Source organism: Nyctereutes procyonoides, unplaced genomic scaffold, assembly GCF_905146905.1.
Source record: "Nyctereutes procyonoides isolate TBG_1078 unplaced genomic scaffold, NYPRO_anot_genome, whole genome shotgun sequence".
NCBI lineage: Eukaryota > Metazoa > Chordata > Mammalia > Carnivora > Canidae > Nyctereutes > Nyctereutes procyonoides.
The window spans coordinates 294,802-321,146 of record NW_026575082.1 but is presented as its reverse complement, the minus strand read 5'-3'; the positions used below and the strand labels follow the sequence as shown (position 1 = coordinate 321,146).

The 26,345-nt window shown below is 50.1% G+C and overlaps 1 protein-coding gene and 1 long non-coding RNA gene across 6 annotated transcripts in view; both read right to left on the bottom strand.

Moving 5' to 3' along the window:
* The window catches only part of LOC129514628 (solute carrier family 66 member 2), a 41,724-nt gene extending 40,159 nt beyond the window's left edge, over positions 1-1,565 (bottom strand). Inside the window, exons 1-2 of one of the 5 annotated variants that reach the window (XM_055333359.1) lie at positions 1,509-1,565; positions 706-989 (exon numbers count right to left, since the gene is read on the bottom strand). In XM_055333359.1, the coding sequence (XP_055189334.1) occupies positions 706-908 (203 nt within the window). In that variant the 5' untranslated portion in view covers positions 909-989; positions 1,509-1,565. Of the gene's footprint in view, positions 1-705; positions 1,366-1,455; positions 1,472-1,508 lie in introns of those variants that run through there. The other 4 variants (XM_055333360.1, XM_055333361.1, XM_055333363.1 and 1 more) reach the window with 4 other exon arrangements.
* Positions 1,566-19,561: 17,996 nt separating this feature from the next.
* On the bottom strand, positions 19,562-24,710 carry LOC129514631 (uncharacterized). Its single transcript, XR_008665472.1, has 2 exons — positions 24,665-24,710; positions 19,562-23,897 (listed from the first exon to the last, which is right to left on the bottom strand). It is a non-coding gene; the product is annotated as an uncharacterized LOC129514631 (long non-coding RNA).
* Positions 24,711-26,345: the final 1,635 nt, after the last annotated feature.

The window sequence follows — 26,345 nt, the reverse complement described above, 5'->3', positions numbered from 1 at the left end:
GAGCCTGCTTCTCCCTCTGCCTGTGTCTCTGCCTCTCTCTCTCTCTCTCTCTCTCTCTCTCATGAATAAATAAAATCTTAAAAAAAAAAAAAAGCTATAAGACATCATTTCATTTCCTCTGAAACTTCCCCCTCCCAGACAAGTCTGGCTTTAGCAGCGAGTTCCTCACCACAATGCAAATGATAATAAGAGGAAGCTGAGCAGGGAGTGGCAAGAATTACCCAGAAAGTTGACTTTCCTATTAAAACAAAACAAAACCACACACACCAGAGAAGGCGGAGGGAACAGCCTTCCCTGCACATGGCTCCTGAGCACTCTTTCCTGTCAGGCCCCGAGGTCCCCTCCCAAGGGCTCAGTGGCCAGGATGAAGCTCCCTTCCTACAGCTCTTCATCTTTTGTTAGTCTTCATCGCTTCTTCATTCTGTTTCTCCCTCCCACTCCCGTGGAAACCCTGAGGGCAGGGACCCAGTCCCAGGACCTTGCCCAACATCCAGGAGCCTGTGGGAACATATACGATGATATATGAGTGACAGCTGCAGATATGAAGGTTACAGGTCAGACTGTCCACTCCCATCCCACCATCATCCCTGGGAAATAGTGTCATGCACGTCACCAGCTCCTTTTAGAAGTACACACACTGCGGCCACCACCCCACCCGGAATCCCCACAGAGAGAAAGCCATCTCTCTGGAAGCCCCCGACTCACCAGAAGAGTATCCGTAAAATATTAGCCACCAGGAGCACCAGGCACACGTAGGTAGAGAAGCCCTCGGCATTCTGAGTCCTCCGGATGTCCCTGTACTGGGGGATATAGGGCACCACCCCTCCGAAGACCATGGCCCCGGCTGCCCCCCAGGAAACCAGCTGGTGCAAGGGGACCAGAAGCCAATCCAAGCCTTCCGCCTCCATTCCGGTGTTCCCCGGGCGGGCGGGTCTCTGCTCTCAGGCCTCCCGGCGCCCCCGCATCGCTGCAGCCGCCGGGTGCGGAGCCTGGCAGGACAGGACAGGAGGTGAGGACGCCGGGGGGAGGGGAGCCTCGAGGTCAGTGGGTTGCTCCCAGAGCTGCGCCACGACCCCTCCTCCGGCACCGGCGCCCCAGGGAGCTCCCGCGCGCAACCCGGCACCCAGGGGACGGAGGTGCGGGGCGCACGGCGGGGGACGCGGGACCGGGGCTTGCGGGCTCACTCAGTCGGGGGGAGGCTCCGTTCCCGAGGGGGGGCCCACACACGGCCGAGGGGGCGGAGCACGCTCCACCCGGGGCGAGCACGCTCAGTCCGGGGAGCGCGCCCGCGGGGGAGGGAGGTGGCTGCTCCTGGGCCAGGACGCACGGCCGGGCGGGGGGTGGCGCACGGAGGCCGAGGGGCTCGGGGCTGGGACCCGCCCGCCCCGCCCCGCCCCGCCCCACACCCTGCACCCCTGCACCCCGAGCCAGGAGCGCACGCCCGCACACACACACCCACGCTGCGCCCGCGTCCACACGCGGCTGCGGATCCCGAGCCCAACCCTTACCACCGCGCCCGCGCCCGCCGGCCCCGCCCGGTCCGTCCTGCTTCCTCCGTCCGTCTGTCCGTCCGGGCGCCGCAGCCCCGCCTCCGCGTGACGTCACAATGCAGGAGTCCCGCCCACCGGGCCGGGCGGTGTTAGGTCCTAGAGAGCACCGGGCGGGCAGGGAGGGGTCGGGGCTTGGGGTCACGGTGGCCACGCCGCTCCGCCGGCCCTCCCCACCCCGGTTAGGAAGCGCCTGCCTGGGGAGGCCGCTCCTACACAGCCAGGGACGCGTGAACGCGTCCGCACCTGCGCCCGGGCGAGGGGCGGTGTGCACGCGGCGCGCCACGGAGAGCAGAGGACCCGGTCCTGTCTCTGGCCCAGGTCTGCGCGAGGCCGGGACCCCCCCTCTTGGGGACCCGGGCAGGGCCTGAGCGCCCCCAGGTAATCCCAGCGGTCCTTCCACCGCTGCATTTTCTAACGAGTCGCGGTGGGGATGAGGGGGCTCCCAGGGTAGTGGGGGGGCTCCGGAGTGCGGGAGGGGCTCCTGGGGTGGAGGGAGGGGCTCCGGAGTGTAGGCGGGGCCCCTGGGGTAGCGGGGGTGGGTGGGTGGGAGGGGCTTCCGGGGTGGGGCTCCAAGGGTGGGGGTGGGAGGCTCCCATAGTATGGGAGGGGCTCCTGGGGGGCGGTTCCCGGGGGAGGGGCTCTTGGGTGGGGGAATAGGGGACTCCCCCGGTTGGCGGGAAAGGCTCGCGGGGTGAGGGGGGGTTCCCCATCTTGATGCGCGGTGAGCCCCGGGGCAGCAGGAGTCAGACATTGTGGTGACAGGAGGTTAACCTGGTCTCTGGTGAGGTGAAGTGCGGCCCTTCTGGGGCCCTGGGCCCCTGTCACTTCCACACATGTGCCGCGGCCCAGGGCAGCGCCAGGACTACCTCTCAGGGCACAGAGCCCCCACTGACAGATAAAACAGGATCTCCGGAGTTCCCTGACCAAGGGGCGCCCCAGAGCCCTGCTGCAGGTGCACTGCACGTGCGTGAAGCCCAGGCCCGGGTTGGATGGAGGAGCAGCGGGGGCCCTGGTGAGAAGCCATACGCCCATGGACCCAAGACCCTTGCAGGTGGGATTGGGGGGAGAGAAGACCAACCACAGGGCCCCAGGACTTAACAACCACAGCCCTGAAACCTCCCAAAAGGGAAGGCCTGGTGATGACAAACAGTGACCCTGGGACCCCACACTGGCTGCAGCCTTCCCGCCCCAGGTGCAGCCTGTCCTCCTGCTTCCTACCCTAGGTTTTATGAGAAATCATGGGAACAGCTCCAACGCGAGACTAACTGCCAAGTTAGCCTGGGGTAACCAGGAGGACCTCAGTAGAGCACAGGCCCACTCAGTCCCCTCCAATCTCTGAGGCTGACCTTAGGGATTTCTGAGTCATTGCTACTCAAAATATCCCCAGGAAGCAAGCGTCAGGAATGTATGGGGGAAAAACACCACAGACACAGACAAGGAAGCCATGGCAGGACTAAGAGGGGGGAAAATGGGTGTTCCTCTGTAGCCACCACCTCCCCTGAGCTCTGAAGACCCTGGAATGTTTCACTCTGTTCTGGAGGTTGTAGTAAGGCCATAGGAGTATCTGGGTCACAGCTGCTGATCCTGTTAGTCCTGGCAGATGCAAGCAAATTGATCACCAGCCCATAGCCAGCTGTTGTTCCAGCTCCATCAAAGTGTGTGGAGCACCGACACCAGACAGCATTGCCAGGGCCCAGCATTCTTTTTTTTTTTTTAAGATGTATTTTTATTTATGATAGACACACACACACAGAGAGAGAGAGAGAGAGAGAGAGGCAGAGAAACAGGCAGAGGGAGAAGCAGGCTCCATGCCGGAGCCCGACGCAGGACTCGATCCAGGGATCCCAGGTCCAGCATTCTTGGTCTAGGACTTCAACCCAAAAAGGTCTCCAGTAAAGTGAGCCGATGACTAGAGAGTTAATTAGTGTCCTTTTAAACACCAACTGTCGGGACACATGGGTGGCTCAGGGGTTGAGCATCTGCCCTTGGCTCAGGGTGTGATCCCATGGTCCTGGTATTGAGTCCCACATTGGGCTCCCCATAGGGAGCCTGCTTCTCCCTCTGCCTATGTCTCCGCCTCTCTCTGTGTCTCTCATGAATAAATAAATAAACATCAACTGTTTGGAATCAGAGTGGCACTGCCTGGTTAGAACCATCCATCAAGCAGAAAGGATGACAGTTGATCTGAGATGCTGCATGTGACCCAAGGCTTCCTGCGTTCCCAAACAAAAGAAGACAATCAAGCTATGCTAGGCCAGAAAATGGCCCCCAAATGCATCATCCTAATTCCCAGGACCTATGAATGCTACCTTATTAAAAAAAAAAAAAAAATGCAGGGCACCTGGCTAATTCAGATGGTGGAACATGTGATTGGATCTGGGGTGACTTGAGATGACTTAAAAATAAAACTTTTTAGAGCAGCCTGGGTAGCTCGGCGATTTGGCACCACCTTCGGCCCGGGGTGTGATCCTGGAGTTGCAGGTTCGAGTCCCATGTTGGGCTCCACCCGTGGAGCTGCTTCTCTCTCTCTCTCTCTCTCTCTCTCTCTCTCTCTCATGAATAAATAAAATCTTAAAAATAAATAAATAAAAATAAAACTTTTTAAAAATAAAATTAAAATCTCCTTAAAAATGCAGGTGTGATTAAGTTAAGGATCTTGCTATAGGGAGATCATCCTGTATTGTCCAGGTGGGCCCTGAGTGTCATGTCATGTGTCCCTATTAGCGGAAGCAGAAGGAAGTGTGACCCACCACGGAGAAGACTGCGTAAAGAGGGAGCAGAGAGGCATGAAGACTGGTTGGGGGCCACCCTACACCAGGGGATGCCGGCAGCCCCCGAAGCTGGAAGAGGAGGGTTTTCCCAGGAGCCTCCAGAAGGAGCACAGCCCTGCCCATACCCTGATTCTGGTCTTATAAAATGGATTTTGGACTTCTGGCCTAACGCTATGAGGGAATAAGCCAGCCAGTCTGTGGTGATTGGTTACAGCAGCCACCAGAAGCAAATGCAGAGGCCCCAGTGAGAGACCAACAGGATAGCGGGAGCCGGCCCAGAGGAGAGGAAGGACCCCCCCCCCCCCGCCACCCGCAGCAGGGCCACAGGGTTGACAGGTAATGCCAGGAACATTCCAGAACTATTTCAAGCTCTGTCAGTCATGGGGCACCCGGAGGCTCAGTCAGTTAAGTGTTGGACTGTTGATTTCAGCTCAGGTCATGATGTCACGGTGAGATGGAGCCCGACCTCAGTCCCTATGCTGTGTGGGGCCGACTCCCTCAAGTATGTGCTCACTCTCTTCCTAAAATTATAAAAATTGTTTAAAAAATTGTTAAAAAGCTTCATTAATCGGCCAAGAGAAAATAGAAAACAACTGCCTGAAATAAGGTTTCCGTGTAGGAGATCTTCACGAACCCTGCTTCAGGCCCATTTCCATGCCTTACTGGGGAGAGAGCAAAGAGATGCCTGGTGATGCAGCCCACAGGACCGGGCAGGGCCTGGTCTTCACGCTGCACCTGAGAGCTCAGCACTGTTGCTGCCTTGTTGGAACTACTTTGCAGCTTTTCCTTTGGAAACTTAACCAGAAAGTGTGAAAGGTACTAGTGACTGAGCAACAGAGTGTGTTTTGAGTTTTAAAATATCTTCAGAAAAACACATGCAGTTCTTAACGATGTATTAATGATCGTATGACGTGAAAGGAAGGAGGAGGGAGGGAGGAAAGAAAGACAATCAGGGAGACGGACAGCCCAGGAAAACTGGTGAGACCAAGGAAGCCGGCCTGCAGCTCGCAGCCCTGTGGTGACACTGGCATGGACAGCGGTCTGCGGCTGCAGAGGGTATTGTTACCCAGGAGGCACCTGGGCGTTGCACACGCACCAGGGACTGGAGTAACAGGCTGGGCAGAAGGACAGCATACAAGCCAATGCCAGAAACGCTTGTAAGTGAAGGATGCAAGAACAGCCAGAGTCACAGGTTTGTTCAAAGAATTATTTTATAAAACATTCTGAGAGAAAGGTAACCCATAGTGAAGCTAAACTGAGTAAAGAGAAAGATAAAGTCTGGATTTGACCAAATCTAAAGAGAAAATACCAGAACGAGCGCGCTCAGTTACTACAGAAGCAGAGTCCAGGCCTGTGCAACCTACGGGCTCAAAGACCAGAAAGGATTCTACTTATTTTTCAAAAACTGAAATGGAGGGTCTGCCTTGAGTTGGTCCTGCTGCACAGCTGGCATGTCATGAGCAGGAAAGAGACCAGAGGAGGCATAAGAGGCTGTCTGTCTCATGCTCAACACGCTTCCTTAATAATTGGAATAGAGAATGTTTCAGATACAAACTGAGTAATAAGACACCAGCCACACACGAGATGGGGAAAAAAAAAAAGAAATTGGAACATGACTCTTTTTAAGATTCTTGGCTAAAAATCCACTGAAAAAAGAATATAAGATCTTGGAGTTGAAAAAAAAAGCAGAGATGTATAATGAGCTGTATGAAGCAGAAATAGGCATCTGCAAAGGGAACTGTCTCAAGAAGAGGAGGAAGGATCACGGAGTCAACTGAAGGCATGAGCGGCAGAGGAACACGTGCTTCCAGGCGGACTCAGCACGTGGAGGAGGGTGAGCAGGCGCAGGCAATCTGTGTGGACTTGGCATGGCCACCACCACAAGGCCCAGCACAGCTGGCCTCACCGCTGCTGGCGCAGCCCCAAGAACTTTTGTGGAGAGAAGATGTGTAAATTCACACAAGGACAGCAGGCAAAGGCAACGCTGGGCGCTAAGCTAGTAGTGCATACACACCAGCATGCAAACACGTGCAGACACTCGCACATGCCTGCGTGCAAACACATGCACACACGCGTGCGGACACACATGCCTGTGTGCAAACACTCGCACACACCTGAGTGCAAACACATGCAGTCCCAGATGCCTCTGTGCAAACACTCGAACATATGCGTGCAAACACTTGCATGTGCACACAGGGCCCTCCATCTCCAGAAATACACCCTCCTGCTTATGAACCTCCTCCTTGTCTCATATTTTTTTTTTTGTCTCATATTTTTTAAATTGGGGCAAAATTCGTGCAACACACATTCAGCTCCATTAAGGTGAACAGTTGGATGACATTTTGCCAGTTCCCAGTGCTGGGCCTGCTCCTTCCCCATCTGCTCCCAAACATTTATTCACCTCGAAGTCCAACCACACACCCTGCACCCTCCCTCCCAGCCCTGGAACCGCGAGTCTGCTCTATTTGGGGATCCAGCTGCTCTGGGTGTCTCACGTACGTGGAGTCCTACCACAACCACCAGGCCCTATTAATATGAATGTGGTAGAAAGTGGAAGGCGGGGGACCCCTGGGTGGCTCAGCGGTTGAGCGTCTGCCTTCAGCTCAGGGTGTGATCCCAGAGTCTGGGATCGAGTCCCTTGTTGGGCTCCCTGCATGGAGCCTGCTTCTCCTCCCTCTGCCTAGGTCTTTGCCTCTCTCTCTGTGTCTCTCATGAATAAATAAATGAAATCTTTGAAAAAAAAAAAAAAAGTGGAGGGCAGGATCTGCAGTCCCTGCGGGGCGGAAGCCCAGCTTCCCATGAGGCCCTGCTTCCTGAAGGCCTTCCACCTTGGGGTATGTATTTTTGTTTTTGTTTCTCTTTTTATTTATTCATGAGAGACACAGGGAGAGAGGCAGAAACACAGGCAGAGGGAGAAGCAGACTCCATGCAGGGAGCCCGATGCCAGACTCGATTCCAGGACCCCAGGATCACACCCTGGGCTGAAGGCAGACGCTCAACAACTGAGCTACCCAGGCGCCCCTTGGGCTACGTTTTAAATGACAATTAACATTTTCTAGAAATGCCTCAGGCAACTTTAGTTTCTGTTTTTATTCACATTCCTTCAGTTTCTTTAAATCTGATGATCTTGCTCAGCGGTTTAGCTCCGCCTTCAGCCCGGGGTGTGATCCTGGAGACCCAGGATGGAGTCCCACTTTGGGCTCCCTGCATGGAGCCTGCTTCTCCCTCTGCCTGTGTCTCTGTCTCTGTCTCTCTCTCTCTGTCTCTCTGTCTCTCTCTCTCCTCTGTTTCTCGTGAATAAATAAGTAAAATCTTTAAAAAAAAAATCTGATGATCTTTACCTAAGCAGCCACACAAAGTGGCACGATTTTTACATTTGGAAAAACATGGTAAAAGGAGTAAAATTATACTAAAGAGAATCTTTTAGGTTTATATTTTAGTCATCTCTACTCCATGGGGCTTGAGCTCACCAGCCCAAGAGCCAGAGCCCTGCTCCTCCCCTAAGCCAGCTGCCTCGAGGTCTTCAGGACAAAGTGTCTGTGAACTGACCGCCCGCCCGCGGCCCTGGATTCCCCGGGCCTTCCCCCACACTGGGGCCAGCACCCTGCCCAACATGGGGCCCCCACCCCCAACCCCGGTCCACTGGATTCTTTCCTCTGCTTTTCCTCATCAGGATCATGACTGTAAATTGTTCACCTGTAAGAGAAGAATTGTCATGTTTCCCTTGGGTTTTCAGTTTTGTACCTGAGGCCGTGGTGGGACACAGGGGGAGCCACCGCCAGGCTCTGACAGAACGTGTGAGGGAAGACGGCCCCATGGCCCCAGCTGCCGACGCAGTGGGAGGACACCGACCTCATGAGCATCTGTCTCACATGAGCTGGGACAACAGATGGGTCTCGTTTTCTGCAGGAAGGGCGACCTTCATACCACAGCCACATCGGCAGAGCCCAGGGCAGGACACAAGGTGGACTCAGGGTCATCCCAGGGAGCGGCGTGCCAGCCAACAGTGGGGACACCTGCTCTCAAGGTGCTGGTTGCCCCGGAGAGGACTCTGGGACAAGGGCAGATCAGGGAGCACCAGGACTCTCCCTGACACTAGCGACCACTGCAGGGGCAGAATCTGGCTGACAGGACTATTTTGGGATAGTGGAGTCTGCTGAAGGCTTGCAACTGTCCAGCAGAAGGAGCCAGTTCTGGTCTATTCTAGCTTGGAGCACAGGGGCAGCTACCTAGCCCTGCGGCAGGCAGCTGTGCATGTGTTTCAGGAGCCGCCTGCTGACGCCAGGTCGGCAGAAAGGACCCTGTCCTTCCAAGAGCAGAGTCTCTGCTCTGACCACACAGGTGCAGATACAGAGGCTGCGGCCACTGCTGTTGCCCCTCTGGCTCCAGCTTGCGTGACTGCAATGGCACTGAGAGGGCGGGTGCCCCCTGATGCCCCTGTGGTTTCTCACTTTTCCCCTTTGGGAGCCATACATTAGGACATTCAGAAACAGCTGCACATGTGGGAAATTAGGACGGATGGTGCCTGCCCAAGGGAAGGCTCAGAGAAGACCCCAGAAGACACTGGGTTTGCACCTTGGGCTGATCCTTGGCACAGAGACAGTCTGCCACTATCCAAAGAATGATGACAACAAAACAGCAAAGCCTGGGAAAGGGAAAGGAGGGAGTCTGATTTCCAGAGTCACGGCATCAGGAGATTCGAACGTGCCGTGTTCAGCCAAAAAATCACAAGGCAGAGGACAGTTTGGCCCATTGAAAGGAAAAAGGGAATTCTACAGAATCTGTCCCTTAAAAAGACCTGATGTCAGATCTACTGGTCAGATGCTAAAGCCATAGTCTTACAGATGCTCTAAGAAGGGCACCTGCATCGGGCTCCCTGCAGCAGGGGGTCTGCTTCTCCCTCTGCTCCTGGCTTGGGTTCTGTCTCTCTTTCTCTTTCAAATAAATAAATAAAAACAATCCTTAAAAAAAATTCTTGGGGGATCCCTGGGTGGCGCAGCGGTTTGGCGCCTGCCTTTGGCCCAGGGCGCGATCCTGGAGACCCGGGATCGAATCCCACGTCGGGCTCCCGGTGCATGGAGCCTGCTTCTCCCTCTGCCTGTGTCTCTGCCTCTCTCTCTCTCTCTCTCTCTGTAGGACTATCGTAAATAAATAAAAATTAAAAAAAAGAGTCTTTAAAAAAAAAAAATAAAAAAAAAAAAAAAAAAAAAAATTCTTAAAGAACTGGAAGAAGATGTGGGTAAAATCATGAAAAAAATATGAACAAAATGGAAATACCGATAATGAGGAAAACCTAATAAGAAACCAAAGGGGCGCCTGGGTGGCGCAGCAGTTGAGCATCTCCCATCGGCTCAGGGCATGATCCCAGGGTCCTGGGATCAAGTCCCACACCGGACTCCCGGCAGGAAGCCTGCTTTTCCCTCTGCCTGTGTCTCTGCCTTTCTCTGTGTCTCTCATGAATAAGTAAATAGAAGAAGAAGAAGAAGAAGAAGAAGAAGAAGAAGAAGAAGAAGAGGAGGAGGAGGAGGAGGGAGGGGGAGGAGGAGGAGGAGAAGAGGAGGGAGGGGGAGGAGGAGAAGGAAGAAGGAGGAGGAGAAAGGAAGAAGAAGAAGAAGAACAGGAGGGGGAGGAGGAGGAGGAGAAGGAGGAGGAGGAGAAAGGAAGAAGAAGGAGGAGGAGGAGGAGGAGGAAGAAGAAGAAGAAGAAGAAGAAGAAGAAGAAGAAGAAGAAGAAGAAGAAGAAGAAGAAGAAAGAAGAAGAACAGGAGGGGAAGAGAGAGGAGAAGAAGAAGGAGGAGGAGGAGGAGAAGGAGAAGGAGAGAAGAAGAGAAGAACAGGAGGGGGAGGAGGAGGAGGAAAGGAAGAAGGAGGAGGAGGAGAGAAAGGAAGAAGAAGAAGAAGAAGAAGAAGAAGAAGAGAGGAGAAGAGGAGGGAGGGGAGGAGGAGGAGAAGGAAGGAGGAGGAGGAGAAAGGAAGAAGAAGAAGAAGAAGAAGAAGAAGGAAGAAGAGGAGGGAGGGGGAGGAGGAGGAGAAGGAAGGAGGAGGAGGAGAAAGGAAGAAGGAGAAGAAGGAAGAAGAAAGAAAGAAAGAAAGAAAGAAAGAAAGAAAGAAAGAAAAAGAAAGAAAGAAAGAAAGAAAAGAAAGAAAGAAGAAAAGAAGAAAAAGGAGAAAGGAAGAAGAAGAAGCAGTGGAGAAGGAAGAAGAGGAAACCAAGCAGGAGTTCTGGAGCTGGAAGTACAGTGACGGAGATGGAAAATCCATGGGATGAACCAGAGACGCGGAAGAATGTTTCTAAAATCTGTCTTGATTCAAAGTCTAGATAACTCACAGGGCACATTAGTCCACATCCAAATTACAGAAAATGAAGGTTTCTGCTCGAAGGGAGGCCTCACCTCTGCTCCTCTTGCCCTGTTTCCAGGCCACCTCACTGCGCAGCCTCTGCCCTCGGGGTCGCACTGAGACTCCCGGGGCACTGACCCACAGGCACTGCCGCCTCTGAGAAGGCCCCCACTGGAAGGCCCCCATGTGCAGTCCACGAGGCTTGGGTCTTTGCTCCCCAGGGCGGGTATGTACTGTTGTGGGAGCCAGAGGTCCACGATAAATAATAGGTGGGTCAAAAAATAGTGGGTAATGTCACATTAAAACATGAAAAAAATAATGAAAACTAAAATTATTTAAAAATTATGAAAATGTTGCAACTATTTTAGAGTAAAAAGAAGCAAAATGTTCCGCACTCAAATCTGTGTACCACAATCCATACGCCAAAAGAACCTTTCTTTTCTTAGAAATTTTTAATAGGATTTTCCTTTCTTATTTGCATGGCAGAGGGGCAGAGGGGGAGAGAATCCCAGGCCGGCCCTAACCCAGGGCTCCAGCCACCAACCCAAGGTCAGGACCTGAGTTGACCTGACAAGGCCACCCTAGTGCCCCTCAAGCTGGCAAAATGGATTTTTTAAAATTGTGGTAAAATAGACATAATGTCAAATGTTACTATTTTAATCATTTTTAAGTACTGGGTTCCTGAGCATCATGCCGTGGCCAGTGTCGCCAACTGGACTCTGCCGCTGGCCTTTCTGGAGTCACGCCCGCGTGGTGGCCCCTTCCCCTCAGCACCTGGCCTTCAGGTTGTCCCCGTCGAGGCGCCTCCCATCACGTTCTCGGGAAGGAATCGTCCCCATGTCACCCTGCAAACACACCTTCCAGCCCCTGTTGGCCCAGAAGTGGAGCTGCTGCCAGCTGCTGTTCTGTTTCCCGTGTCCCGGGGAACCACGTCCCCTCCTCCTCAGGCTGCGGTGGCCCAGGCTCCTCATGGCTTCTGCTTCCTGATGACCACAGATAGCCCCAGGATGCATCTGTGCCCCGCTGACCAGTAAGGTGGCCACTCACACATCTAGGAGAGGCATCTGCTTGAGCCCGATGCCCATTTTTATCGGGTTGTCTGCCATTCCTCAGTGCCCCACCCCCTGCGCAGCCACCTCAGACAACTCTGTGTGCGACGTGGCAACAGTCTTTGCCTTCGTAGGTTATTGTGGAGATGGAGGAGACAGTGGAAGTCACCAGTGTTGGCTCCTCTTCCACAGATGGCAAGTGGGTGTCCCCGCTCTGGTGCTCTTCCCCTTGGCCTTGGTTGGTGGCCTTGCCTTCATCCCCCAGCTGCGTCCTGCAGGGGATTCGGAGGGTCCACAAGCCCCACAGGATGCACCGCCACCCCTCTGCCAGAGGCCACCCCGTCCTGGGCTCACCCCTCCTGGCCCAGGCCTATCTCGCAGCCTGGCTGCAGATGTGATGCAGTGCATCCTCGAAATGCAGGTTCCTGGGCTTGGGACGCCTCCAGGTTGCTGTGGCTGGAGAACCCGCTGGAGTTGCTGTATCATGGCCCAGACCCTGCACAACTGCAGAGACCCCACCCCTGCCCCCCACCCCCAGCTCCACTTCTAGAATCTTCCTCTCTACCCAGTGGCCTCTCTCGCGTGCTGATTGTGTGAACCCTCACCCGTTTCTCACCAGTCCCAGCACAGTGAAGATACGGGTTCTGACCCCTGTCCTTTGTAGGGAGCTGCCCAGGCCTCGGACCGTGAGGGGAGTTTCTGAGGCTTGGCCTCCTGAGGGTGGGCCTGGGTCACAGCCATCAGATCCACCAGGAGCCGCACATGGGACCCCCCGACCTACAGCCACACTCTGGAGAGGGGACCATCTATTTTCAGGGATGACTCTTGTTCCTCCATTGCCTGTGGGGAAGCTCAACCCCAAAGACTCCTAGGCGTGGGCTGGACAGGCTCCCTGAGGCTCCCTGGGAGGAGGAGCTGGGGGGGGCAAGCCAGCGGCCCCACGGACAGGAGCCCACAGGAAGGGGCCCCATGGACAGGAGCCCAGGCAGTGTGGGGCAGGAGTCCAGCAATCATGCGACCCCGCACCTGTGGCTGGGACCCACTGTTGCCTTCCCGAGTCCAGCCCCTCAGGCATGAGGCCACTGCCCTGCAGAGCAGGCCGGTCCTGCCTTCAGAACCACCGGGCCCGACCCACCCGGCCTTGCAGGTTTTCTAGCAGGTTCTCCCTGGGGCCTCGTGGCCTACCCGCCAGCCTCCTCTTCTGAGAGACCAGAACCTGATGGACAGGATTCCACAGGCACGTCCTGGGACCCGAGCACAGCCCAAAGGCTTGCACTGCACTTGCCCTGCACACCCATGGGTACCTGTGCCTGTCCTCCTCGGCCCTCCCAGGGAAGCTGCCAGAGCTCAGGAGCAGTCATGTGGCCTCACTCCAAGGAAGCCATGACTTCGGCTTGTTGAGACAGTTCATGCCCTACATGGCCACCCTCACGTATGCAGCCGCTGCGTTGCCATTGATTCGGGGGGCTGAGCACAGCCCTCATCTGATGTTCCATGCTCTCTGCCCCCGGGGAGGAAGCCCCTTCGAGACTAGCTGCCCCTCCCTCAGCCCGTCCAGTGCCCAGCAACCTGCCTCCACCGATCTACCCACCGTGGACACTTGAGACACATGGAGTCCTGCCGTGCAGCCGCGATCACACAGCATGACCCCAAGGACTCCTCCTTGGGCTGAACACCATCCACCGTGCGGACCGACCACATCTGTTGGTCCATTCGTTGTCTGTGGCAGACTTCTGTGCTCTTTCCACCTTTTATTTTTTAATGTTTTATTTTTAAGTCATCTGTGTGCCGAATGTGGGGCTGGGCTCACACCAGGAGATGCAGTCCCACGTGCGGACAGAGCCTGCCAGGCATATAGCTCCACGTCTAACTGTTGTCAATGACGCTGAGTGAACATCTGAGTCACAGGCATGTGGTCATTTCCCGCATACGTAGCTAGAGGTGGAACTGAAGTTACACAGTAACTCTACGTTTGACATGTGTGGACTGTGAGTCTGCATGTGGGTGGCAGGGCCATGGAGGAGCGCATCCATCTGCCACAGCCTTGCCGTCACCTGTCATTGTCTGGGATTCTGACCTTGGGGTCGTGAGGTGGGGTCTCCCTGCAGTTTGATGTGCATTCTCCTGGTGGTGAGGCATGTTGGGCATCTCAACACACACATCCCACAGCCCAGGCATCCAGGTGCTGCCTGCCACTCAGCAAGGCCCCTGGGACATGGGGGTGACCCAGACACATGCAGCCTTGCCACATGAACCCTGGTGTGGAGGGTCTAGTCAGGTAACCAGGGCCCTGGGGTGCCACAAAGCTGGCAGTGCTGAAGGCTCCCAGAGGGACGTGAGTCATGAGATGCTCCTTCCAGATTTTTGGTAAAACCAAGAGGGACGTGAGAGCCAGCGGCGGTGGGTGAGGACTGAGTGTCAGGCTGACCATGGAAATGGCAGAGACTGAGAGAGATGAGGGACTCCGGCTGTCGGGGTGCTGCTGGGGCGGAGTGTGGCCTCCTCGGCCCCCTAGAGAGGCAACCCCACACCCAAAAGCCAAGGGAAGGCGGGAGGGCGGGTGCCCTGCTGGGTGTGGTGGTGCATGGGGTCCAGGTCTCCTGGGTGCAGAGGTCTCCGGAAGAGGAGGGGCTCTGGGGGGGTGGGCATGGGGTCCAGTTCTCCTGGGTGCAGAGGTCTATGGGAGAGGAGGGGCTCTGGGCAAGGGGGGTGGGGCGCCACAGTCGCTGGGCTGCCTGACCCCCGGCTCACAGCCACTGCTATGCACACAGGCGGGGGCACAGGAGAGGTCACACCGTGTGTCTCCAGGGCAGTAAGGGCTCACTCCCAGGTCTGGTCTCTGAGGCCTCGAACCCTCCCCTGCGCAGCCCGCAGCCGCCCCTCCCTCCCCGGTCCTGGAGGAGCTTCCTCACAGCCCTCCCGGGTCTCCTCCCTCCCCGGGCCGCCCGCCCCCACGCGCACCGCGCCCTGCCCAGGAATTCCCTCCCGGGACCAGGCTGGTGAGCTGCTGCCCGCGTCCAGGCTCCCCAGTGTCCCCGCCGCAGCCGGAGCGTCTCCCCACGGACAGACAGACGCGAGGCAGCCCTGCCGCCCGGATCCCCCGCCCACCCGGACCAGGGGACCCACCTGGACTAGGGGAGCCACTGGACATGGACACGCGGGGACCCAAAGCCCCAGGCGGGGATGCGCGGCGGGACACGGTGAGTGCGGTCCCCTCGGTCCTCATCCGCCCCTCGGGTGCCGCACCCTGAAGGTCTGGGGGCGGGACGGGGTGGGCGCGGCTGGGGACACGCGGCACGCCCCCACGGTAAGCCCTTCCCACCCACCCCTTCTCTAGCAGGAAGCTACATTCAAAGTCTGTTTCCCTTGTCTCCATGAAGAGTGTTACCTGTGGTACGTTCGTGGGTCTGCATTCTCCTGAGAACGGTTAAAAACCCCAAACCCCCTGAGGAACTGCTCTGGATTCCAGGCATCTCCATAGATCAGTGCAGATTCTAGGACACCCGCCTCTGCCCTCCGGTCTGCGATGGATGCAGTGACCCCTGTGAGCACCGAATCCAGGGCCCCAGGCCTCTGTTCCAAGCCATAAACCAAAAGGCACAGGTGGCTGATCTCACTACCGACCCTGGTATTTCTGTATGTTAGTTCAGGGTGTGCACGGTCCCCCCAGTGTGAGGTCAGAATGGGATCTGCAGTGTCCCCCCAGGTGTGGGGTCAGTACACCATCTACGGGGTCCCCCCATTGTGGGGTCTGTTACGTGGTGGTGTTCTAGGTGCAGGCTCAGCCCACCCAGGACCCAAGTTACCGAGACGATCACCTATGTCCTCCGGGACCTTTGGTACATTTTCTGCTCACATCATCCAGAGTTGTTTTTGTGCAGCTGTGAGGCAGGGTCAGGCCTGCTGGGTGGTGATGTTCAGCTCCCTCATGCCCCATGCTCCTGAAAAGAGTTTCCTTACCCTCTGAATTGAAAAGCTTTGGCATCTTGTCAAAAATCTAACTATATAAACAAATAATTAAGGACGGTTCTTTTCCATGATTGCCAAGTGCCCTACATCAAGAATAAATATTTTAAAAAGAAAAAAACAAACAAAAGGACGGCAATAGATCTAATTAAATTAAATCTCATCAAAAGACTAAAAAAAAGTAAGTATTACATTCAGTTGTCTAATGGTTCATTTTTTTCAGGCAGAAAATCTATTTCAGGAACTTCAAGAACATTTTCAAGCTCTGATTGCAACGTTAAACCTCAGAAATATCCTTTTCTAGCTTATAACACGTGCCATGATGCTTTTGAACTCTAAAATTATCGTGCAATATCTTCTTGTCTGCTAGTGACCTAGGATTTCCTGGTTCTACGTTTGGTACCCCGATGTACTAAGTACTGCTCACAGGGAACTATGTCCTGTGGGACCAGCAGGACAGGGCACCGTGTGTGACAGGGATAGACGTAAGGGCACAGGCACAAGGCTGCCCCTGGGACGTTTCCACGAATAATCACCCTAAACAAATACATAGGAGCCCTATTTATCAGCCCTAGATAAATCTGGGTAGTGTGCTGAGGAACACTTATACCCTAGAAGCAACCAGAAACTTGCAAACAAGACATGGAATGTCTTCAACATAGGACACTGCATCTGGCTCTCCCAACCTTTGTTTTGTTTTGCAACTGTAGCAGCTCACTGTTTTTTTTAAGATGTGAATTCAGGGCAGCCCGGGTGGCTCCGCGTTTAGCGCCGCCTTCAGCCCAGAGCGTGATCCTGGAGACCCTGGATCGAGTCCCACATCGGGCTCCCTGCATGGAGCCTGCTTCTCCCTCTGCCTGTGTCTCTGCCTCTCTCTCTCTCTCCTTCTCTGTGTCTCTCATGAATAAATAAATAAAATCTTAAAAAAAAAAAAAGATGTGAATTCAAGAATTAGGGTAGAACGTTTGTTCTATTTTGAGCAAATCCAGATAATGGTAACATCTGCCCTAAGACTTGGTGCACTAGAGCTCACTCTACACAGTTAAACTCACTCCTTAGAAATTATAGGCAAAGTATTTGCTTACGGGACCGTTTACTTCAACTTTTGATTCTGTAGATGGGTTTTCATAGGGAAAAAATATTAAAACATGATAAAAATTAAACTGTAGGAAAGTTGGCTTTTTTAAAAAATATATTTATTTATTCATGAGAGACAGAGAGAGGGGGCAGGCAGAGACACAGGCAGAGGGAGAAGCAGGCTCCATGCAGGGAGCCCGATGTGGGACTCGATCCAGGGTCTCCAGGATCATGCTCTAGGCTGAAAGCGGCGCTAAACCGCTGAGCCACCAGGGCTGCCTGGAAAGTTGGTTTTAAACAAAATTAACTTCCATTATATGTACATATATTCATTAGAATCTGGTTACAACAGATGAATCCTACACGGGGAGCCAAGCATTTAGAACTGAGCTCTCAGTTCCAAGGTTTAACAGGCTACAAAAACCGTAGGAAAAAAAAAAAAAACTGTAGGGAGGGACGCCTGGATGGCTGAGTGCCTTCCTTTGGCTCAGGGCATGATCCTGGAATCCCATGATCAATTCCCACGTCAGGCTCCCTGCATGGAGCCTGCGTCTCCCTCTGTGTCTCTGCCTCTCTCTCCCTGTGTCCCTCATGAATAAATAAATAAAATATTTAAAATAAAACCATAGGGAATGGTTACTTTGCACCATAAGGTACATACAGGCCGCCTGACTCTCTCATTTTAAAGGTTGCATTGCTGAGGCATCTTTCTCAGCAGGTGTGACCTGAAGTCGGTCTCCTGGGACTTTCAGGCCGGTGTTCTGACCTTGTGTACAATTCCCCTTAACGTTGCACTGGAAGAAATGGGAAGTCGCCTCGAGGATCTACAGAAGAATGTAAATGACCTCATGGTGCAAGCTGGGGTTGAGGATCCTGTTTCGGAACAAGGGGCAAGGGCGTCATTAGGAAACTAAAGGTTTGCCTTCCGCCTGTGTTTTGATTGCTTTAATCTTGAAAAGGGCAATCCTGTATTTGTTCACCGTGGGGACCCCTGCCTCTGTGCTAGAGGGAAGCCTGCAGGGACAATAAAGGACTCTTACAAATGATCTCTTCTGAACACACTAACTGGGACAATTATCATAATTCCTCAGGAAGCGCACACTTTAAATGACAAGCTCTATTATTTAAAAATTGGCTTTTATTAAAGGACTTTTCACCACCACCCCTCAGGTTAGTCTTCAATCAAAACATGAGTCAGGATGAACTAGAGATTGGGGAGGGCAACTAGTAGTTTCCATCTGAAACCATATATTTCTATAATCCCATAAAGAAGACGCATGTGCCTTAAGTGCTCAGCCTATTTCACCGTGGCTCCCGAGGGTCTGCTCTGACCCCGCAATGCAGACATTTCTTTCCCAGTGACATGTCCCACTTCATCTTGAAGATGCAGATACATGCTTGGCTTTAGCTCTCAGACTGGATTTGTGTCTACGTGACATATGGAGATGCACAACTTTATTTTATTAGGATACATCTGCATATTTTATTTCCAGAATATTCTGATTACGTAAGCATATTGTGATTGGACAATGAGGTGCCTTTGTTTTCCCATTTTGTCTTAGGATTGTTGCCCTAAGTCAGCCGGTAAATTATCCACACTTGTCCTGCTGAATCAGAGCCAGTTCGCCTTCAGTTTATAAACCCCTACGTCTGGTATTGGGTAGGAGCTGCTGCTTAGGAGCTGTGAACATTGCAAAGGGTGGACAGCTTAACCTGTTCTGGCCACATTCCTGGCGGGCCCTGAGGAATCGGCTGTCCCTCCTCCCCACCCCCAACCCTGCAGGGCTGATTCTGGGATGGGACAAGAGCCTGAGGGCAGAACATGGCAGCCCAAGATCCTTCATCACCCAGATCAAGCTGCTGTTCTAAGTTTAGTCAACAAGTTAAATGATCAAATAGACATGGAAACCCCACCATTTGATGTGCGTGGAGCCCGAGAGAAGACCAGACATCCATGTTGTTGTTTTTTTTTTTAATTTATGATAGTCACGGAGAGAGAGAGAGAGAGGCAGAGACACAGGCAGACAGAGAAGCAGGTTCCATGCACCGGGAGCCCGACGTGGGATTCGATCCCGGGTCTCCAGGATTGCACCCTGGGCCAAAGGCAGGCGCCAAACCGCTGCGCCACCCAGGGATCCCCCCATGTTTGTTTAAATCAGTGGTACTGCCTTTTAAATGAAAAGAAGGACCTCAATAAATTGAGATGTTTGGGTAAATCTGTGTTTGTTGGTTGCACTCATCAGGGTTCACACAGGGACGCTGCACACCCCCGAGCCCCGAGTTCCTGCTGTGAGAAGGGAGAGTCAGCTATGTCAAAACGTTGGAAACTACTGTTCTCCGTCGGTAGACCTGGCACTTTGTCACCTCCCCACTAACCAACACGGTGGCCCCTTTCCTGCAGTTAATCAAAGTAGAGAGGCAGCATATTGCGGCCGGCCAGTGTTGTCTCCTGGATACTTGGGGGGTGAGTCACAGCGATGCAGTATTGATGCAGATGCAGAAGTAATGTTCTGTTGTCTCAAGAGTGCATGCTGTTTACCCCCGTCAGCTGCGGGTGCACAATGACTCCATGTGTGTAAGAAGAAAAGCATTTAGTATTTATGTTCTTCCACATATGGAATTTTTCCTGTCCATAAATGGACAGGGGAAATTTTGTATTTTTAGCAAAAGCTTTGGATTCCAGTTTATTTAACCATACATTAATTGGTATATGAAGAAACCATTACCTTTTTCAAAATTTTTTCTTACAGACCTTAAGACAGTAGACCAGCACTTGAAAATGTGATAAAATCAAACCTGTACTTTTAAAATAATAGTTTGCATGAGTTCTGATTTTTATTAATTTAAAAATTCATTTTAATAAAATGAAAGATTATAAGAACAAACAATGCAATAAGAAAATAATTCAGAAGGTGATTGACAAAGATAGTTGTAAAATTTTCCAGTGAACACCTGGTATTTATAAGCCATGGGACAAAGCCTAAGCTATATTAGGTCACTTTCTTTTTTTCCTGAATTAAGTTCTATATCGATTTTTTTTAAAACATCATAAATTGTCTTCTGAGATTGCTTTTTAAATAACTGCATTCCTTTTTTAAAAAATATTTATTTATTCATGAGAGACAGAGAGAGAGAGGCAGAGACACAGGCAGAGGGAGAAGCAGACTCCATGCAGGGAGCCTGATGCGGGACTTGATCCCAGGACTCCAAGATCACACCCTGGGCCAAAGGCAGGCGTCAAACCACTGAGCCACCCAGGGATCCCCAAATAACTGCTTTCCAAGTCAGCTTTTCCAGTCACAGAGTGTTTGGGAAGACTCGTTTTCATCTGTCTAGTTCAAACACATTCTGAGAATGATGTTCTCCAAACCCAAGAAAACAGCTTCTCCAGGCACACTTCGGCTTCTGTGGAGGTGGTCACCAACGAGAGAACAAGGACAAGATTTCGGCTTGTTTGCAGGTTATATAAACACAACCAAATAATTGTCCAATTTTCCCCTCTGAGCCAGAGTAAAATAGAGCTATGATCACCTAAAAGGGATAATAGGCTCTCAATGTAAAAAATAACACTATTCCTGCATATCAGAGAAATCCTGTTCTTTGTACAAAAGTCAAAATCGCAGAATTTTCCAGTTTAGAATAAGCTGCTATACACATTTTTCTGTGCATACAATTGTATATATGGTTGATCATGTTGTTTATAATCTCAGATCCTGTTCTCTTTTCATACCATAAACATTTTTTCCACGTGAAAATTTCATTCACTTCTCACACTTGTTTTTATGGCTACCATTCTATCATATGGCTGTAATAATTTAAACTTTCCCATAACTACCCCTTGGACATTGAGGCAACTTCCCACTTTCTTGCTACTCTAAATGCTGCTGCAAGGAGCACTGTTACCATGAATTCTCTGCATATTTTTCCTTAGGGCCAGAAGTGCAAGTGAAGGCCAAGTGCATTTAGTCAAAGGCATCTAAGGAAAGGAAGTGTTGTTTTATACTCCCTTGGTGGCACACATCTATCTTTTTCTTTTTTTAAATTTTATTTTATGTATTTATTCATGAGAGACACAGAGAGAGGCAGAGACACAGGCAGAGGGAGAAGCGGGCTCCCCACTGAGCAGGGAGCCCAATACGGGATTCTGTCCCAGGACCCTGAGATCATGGTCTGAGCACTTAACTGTCTGAGCCACCCAGGCGCCCCTGCCATTATACTTTTAGCAGAAACTTAAGTGGATATTTGAAGGAAACTGAACAGGCTTGAGTCCTCATTAACAACATAGATCACAATTCAAAATCTAGAATTTTTAAGAAATTAAGTAGAAAAGAAAGCTTCTAGGCCCCTGAGTGGTGCAGTCAGTTAAGCATCCGACACTTGACTTCGACTCCAGTCTAGATCTCAGGGTCATAGGATGCTACCCCACATTGGACACTGCACTCAGCATGGAATCTATTTGAGATTATCTTTCTCTCTCCCCCCACCCCCCAAACTCTTTCTCAAAATAAATAAATAAAATCTTTTTTAAAAGGAGGAAAAATGGGATGCCTGGGTGGCTCAGTGGTTGGGCATTGGCCTTCGGCTCGGGGAGTGATCCTGGAGTCCTGGGATTGAGTCCTACATTGGGCTTCCTGCATGGAGCCTGCTTCTCCCTCTACCTGTGTCTCTGCCTCTCTCTCTGTGTCTCTCATGAATAAATAAATAAAATCTTTAAAAATAAATAAATAAAAGGGGGAAAAAGAAAGCTTCTATTAGTTTTTTTGTTTTTTGGTTTTTTTTTTGCTTCTATTAGGTATTAACTAAAATAAAAACATTGGGGTGCCCGGCTGGCTCAGTTGGTAGAGTATGTGACTTTGGATCTCAGGGGCATGAGTTCAAGCCTCACATTGAACATGAAGCCAACATAAAACATGAAATAAAAACATTTATACTGTCAGAAAAAATACTTCTTTCTAAAGTAAGTTCCAAGCTGATCCCCTTTCATAGTCTGACATTTACTATCTCAAACCACAGACACCTACCTTTACAGATTATTTGGCATTTTATAATATCAACTGTTTTAACATCTTCTTAACATTTTTACAAAAGATTGCTATTTTCCAGTACCCTGTTACATATATATCAGAAGAAATCAGGGTCACCTGGGTGGCACAGTTGGTTGAGTGTTCGACTCTTGGTTTCAGCTCAAGTCATGATCTCAGGGGTGTGAGATGGAGCCCCATGTCAGGCTCTGTGCTAAATCTGCTTGAGATTCTCCCCCCCTCCCACTCATGTTCTCTCTCTCTAAAGTAATAAATAAATCTTTATAAATAAATACATAAATAAGAAAGAAAAAACCCATAAAAAATAATTAATAAAAATAAATAAAAATGCTCCCATAGGGGAAAATTAATAGATGGATTTACGTGTGCTTAAACACACTTATTAATATAAACTAGATTAATATGAAACTTTAGTAGCAAGCAGTTTACTCATAGAGTACTTAAGTAAAATGTTGGAAATTCAATGTCAAATGCTATATTTATATATTGTAATTTAAAGCTCATTTAACACAAAATTTGGGAACTTATGAAAACATCAAGTTTAATAATACAGGGCTAAGTTTTCAAATTAGCAGTTCTGGATGCAATTGTGTGAAGTTTTAAATTCTCACATTTAATTTCCTTTCTTTACAACCATGGTCTCTTGCCTGATCTCTCACCAAAGACTTTTAACTCTCTTCCCAAATCCCCTTTTAGCTCCTCCAAGGGGACAGACAGATCTTCTCAGAACTAAAATTTTATACCTGGTTCTCAAGGCAAAGCCTCTCATTGTTACCCCACCCCCACCCCATACCTAACCACACCACATGCTCCAGTTCTCAAACAGGCCCCCCTCTCTCCACCACCATGGGCCTCCTGCTGTTCACCATCTGGAATGCAATTACCCCTACACCCACCTAGTCCACTTTTTAAATATCTGATCTCAACTTGAAAATGATTTCCTAAGGGATTCTTTCCCTGAGTCTCCATCTGGGTCAGATCTACTTTTTATATGATCATCTAGCACTCTACCTATTGACTGTCATAGTTGTAATTTCACTTTTACATGATCATTTGGCTATCTTCACGAGGCAGCAAGCAACCAGATTGATTTGGCTCAGCCCTGGGCCCCAGGAGCTACTCAAAGACTTTTTAACAATTTTTTGTACATGTAGATATGTGAGAGCTTAACCACTCTACTGAACAAGAAAATCAGAGGCCAGATGGAGGATGTGGGCTTTAGCAGAGGCTGGGGAAGACTAGTGGGATGTTGCCCCACTACAGTGTGCAAAGCAATATAAATCTCATTAAGACGCTGTTGGTGTTCTTTGTATAGCTTTTGATGATAACTGTAAAAATGCTACAAAGGGTACTAAAACCAGATGTATTTTAAAAGTCATTAATAAAAATGATGCAGAAAAAGCTACTCAAAATGGCACCTATATAAAGGGGGTCCTCCCAAAGTTCCCCATTCTGATTTTTCAAGACATCAGGCTTTACCAACTAGCACCTCAGCTTTCAGATAAGAAACCTAATGAGGCCATGAACATATCCTATATTTTAACTGAGCAACCTGAGGAACCAAACGCTAGGTGCAGTTTTTGTTAACATTAGTGAGTGGTATTTAGGATAGTCATAGTTTTGATTCTGTTAGTGCCCTGAGCTCCCCATCTCTTCTCTGCATGGGCTCAGAACAGTCAGGAAAAGGCAGTCTACCCTAGGGGCCCACACAGAACAACAATCTACTGCAAACACACAAGGTTGCCGGTTCTTTTTAATGCTTCAGATCTTTGTTTTGAATGTCTGAAAACTGTAAATAAATGACATCATGCCATAGTATCCTTCCGCACCTAGCTTCTCCATTCAGTAGTTTGAAATTCATCTATGTTGATGTATGTAGCTGTATGTCAGTCACTAACAGCTGTGTAATAATCCTTTGAATTGTTTCCCGTTTGATTAATATTGTTTCCAAATAATGCTGCAATAAGCACTCTTGTGTATCTCTGTCTGTTTCCTTAGGGTACTTGATTACTTACTGCATCCCTGAATATATTCCGTACCTTCGGCTAGTTGTTGCTTCTATGTCAGCTGCCATGACTAATTCTGGACTTTGCACAAAGACCACCTTGGGGAGGACAGGAAACAGAAATCCTTCAGTGGTATACTTTCTGTACTAGTTAATTTCAACTTGAATAAAGCAATAAAGCAACACAGTGCAGCAATGGGGCAAGGTTGGTAGCCCTGCAGATCTAGGTTTGAATTTATGTCCTCTGCTGTGAGGTATAACTCTGGGTAAACTAAGCTTTCGTTTTCTTCTCTGCAAACTATCTACCTAGCAGGTGGTTGGAAGAATTTGCGAAAATGGCTTGTCAATAACTTAGTTCTGGATGAAGTAGACAGTAGATACATAATAATAAGATATGAACCTGGAAGAGACCAAACCATTATAAAGTAAACCATATTGGAGTTACAAAGCACCAGTGAAAAGATAGTTATTAAAGTCAAATGAATAACTTATTACAATTTATACACCCAACAAATTTACAGTAACTACAGAGTAAGTTTACAAATGTGGGGTGTAATATTTTTGCTTATTTTTCTGTTAACAGCTAATAAAGCTTTATCAAGAAGAGATATAATTCACATACTATACAATTCACTCAACACAATTCAATGGGTTTTGGTATATCCACAGATGTGTACAACCATCACCACATAAACATTTTCATTATCTCAAGAAGAAATCCCATACCCATTAGCTATCACTCCCTTTGTCCCCCTCCCCCTAATCTTAAGCAATCACTACTCTATTGTCTCTATGAATTTGGTTATTCCAGACGTTTCATAAAAACGGACTCATACGATATGTAGTGCCTCACCTCATTCACTTACCATGTTTTCAAGGTTCACCAGGCTGTAGCGTACATCAGTACTTCATGCCTTATGAACAAATAATATCCCATTGTATAGATGGACCACATTTTGTTTATCCATTCTGCAGTTGATGGACGTACGGGTGGTTTCCTCATTTTGGCTATTATGAATAATGCTGCCACTAAAGTTCCATCCAAGTTTGTGTGGACATACATGTTTAGTTATCTTAGGTATATACTTAGTACTGATATTTCTGGGTCAAAGGGTAATTCCCTATTTTATTTAAGATTTTATTTATTTATTCACAAGAGACACACAGAAAGAGGCAGAGACATAGACAGAGGGAGAAGCAGGCCCCATGCAGGAAGCCCGTTGTGGGACTCGATCCCGGTACTCTGGGACCATGCCCCGAGCCAAAGAGAGACGCTCAACTGATGAGCCACCCAGGAGTCCCCCTATTTTATTTTTTGAGGAACTGTCAAACCATCTTCCAAAGGGTTGCCCATTCCACCACTCCACCAGCAGTGTGAGGGTTCCAATTTCTCCACATCCTTGACAACACTTGTACTCATCTGATCTTGGAATCTATTCATACCTGTCTCAGTGAGTGTGAAATGGCATCTGCAGGTTTTGATCCGCATTTCCTTTCATGTGATCCTTGGCTGTTTGTCCTACCTTGGAGAAATGTCAGGAGTAGAATATTGAATGTCTATTATATGCCGGGCATTTGGGGTCATGATGATTTTTCCATTAGCCTCTCATTTGATGTGGCATTACACTCCCTATTTTGTAAATGGGAAAATTAAGGCTGGACCAATAAAGCTGAGGATTTGCATTTGAGTTTGAAATCCACTTCAAGCACACCTCATTTGTATTTGCTGGTTTGTACTTGTGTCTCAACCACAGTCAAACCACAGTCAATCTGGCCATGGCAGTGAGTGTTTTCACACCAAGAAGGGCCCACCAGGCACTATTCTGACACACATGGGACAAACAGAGACTACCAACCCCACCCCCCCCTCGGAGAGAATGGAGTTCCAGGAGGCCACTTGCTACAGTAATTGGCAGAGCCCAGCCTTGAAAGCAGACGGGCCCCACGCTCCACACTTTCAGTCTGTGTGCACAAGATGTGCCTGGGAAGATCCCAACCAACCACCTACCCACATGCTGCTGGGGTAGGAGAAACAAAAAACTGCATGTACCAGGAGCTGTGGTTGCTACAGAAAATACAGATTGCTTGAGGACAGTAGATACGAGCTCAGGGGGAATAGAAACAACTCTTACTCTATATTTAAGAGGAAAACTCTGGGGCACCTGGCTGGCTCAGTTGGTTCAGCATCTGCCTTTGGCCCAGGTCATGATCCTGGGGTCCTGGGATCCAGTCCCGCATCAGGCCCCCTGCTCAGTGGGGACTCTGCTTCTCTGTCTCCCTCTGCCCTTCCCCCTGCTTGTGCTCATTCTGTCAAATAAATAATCTTAAAAGAAAAAACCCTCCAAGAATCATTATTTTATTGCACTGTTTTTATAGCAAGAAGAATAAAAGACATTTTTCCTCCCAAGTGTATATTCTTTCTGAACTCAACCTTTGGATTGTGTTGTGTGTTGCATTGCACCCCCAGTAAGTTCCCATGTCAGGAGTTCAGATCCCCAGGACAACATGCACCCCCCCACTTTTTACAACATGCCCTTATTTGGAGAT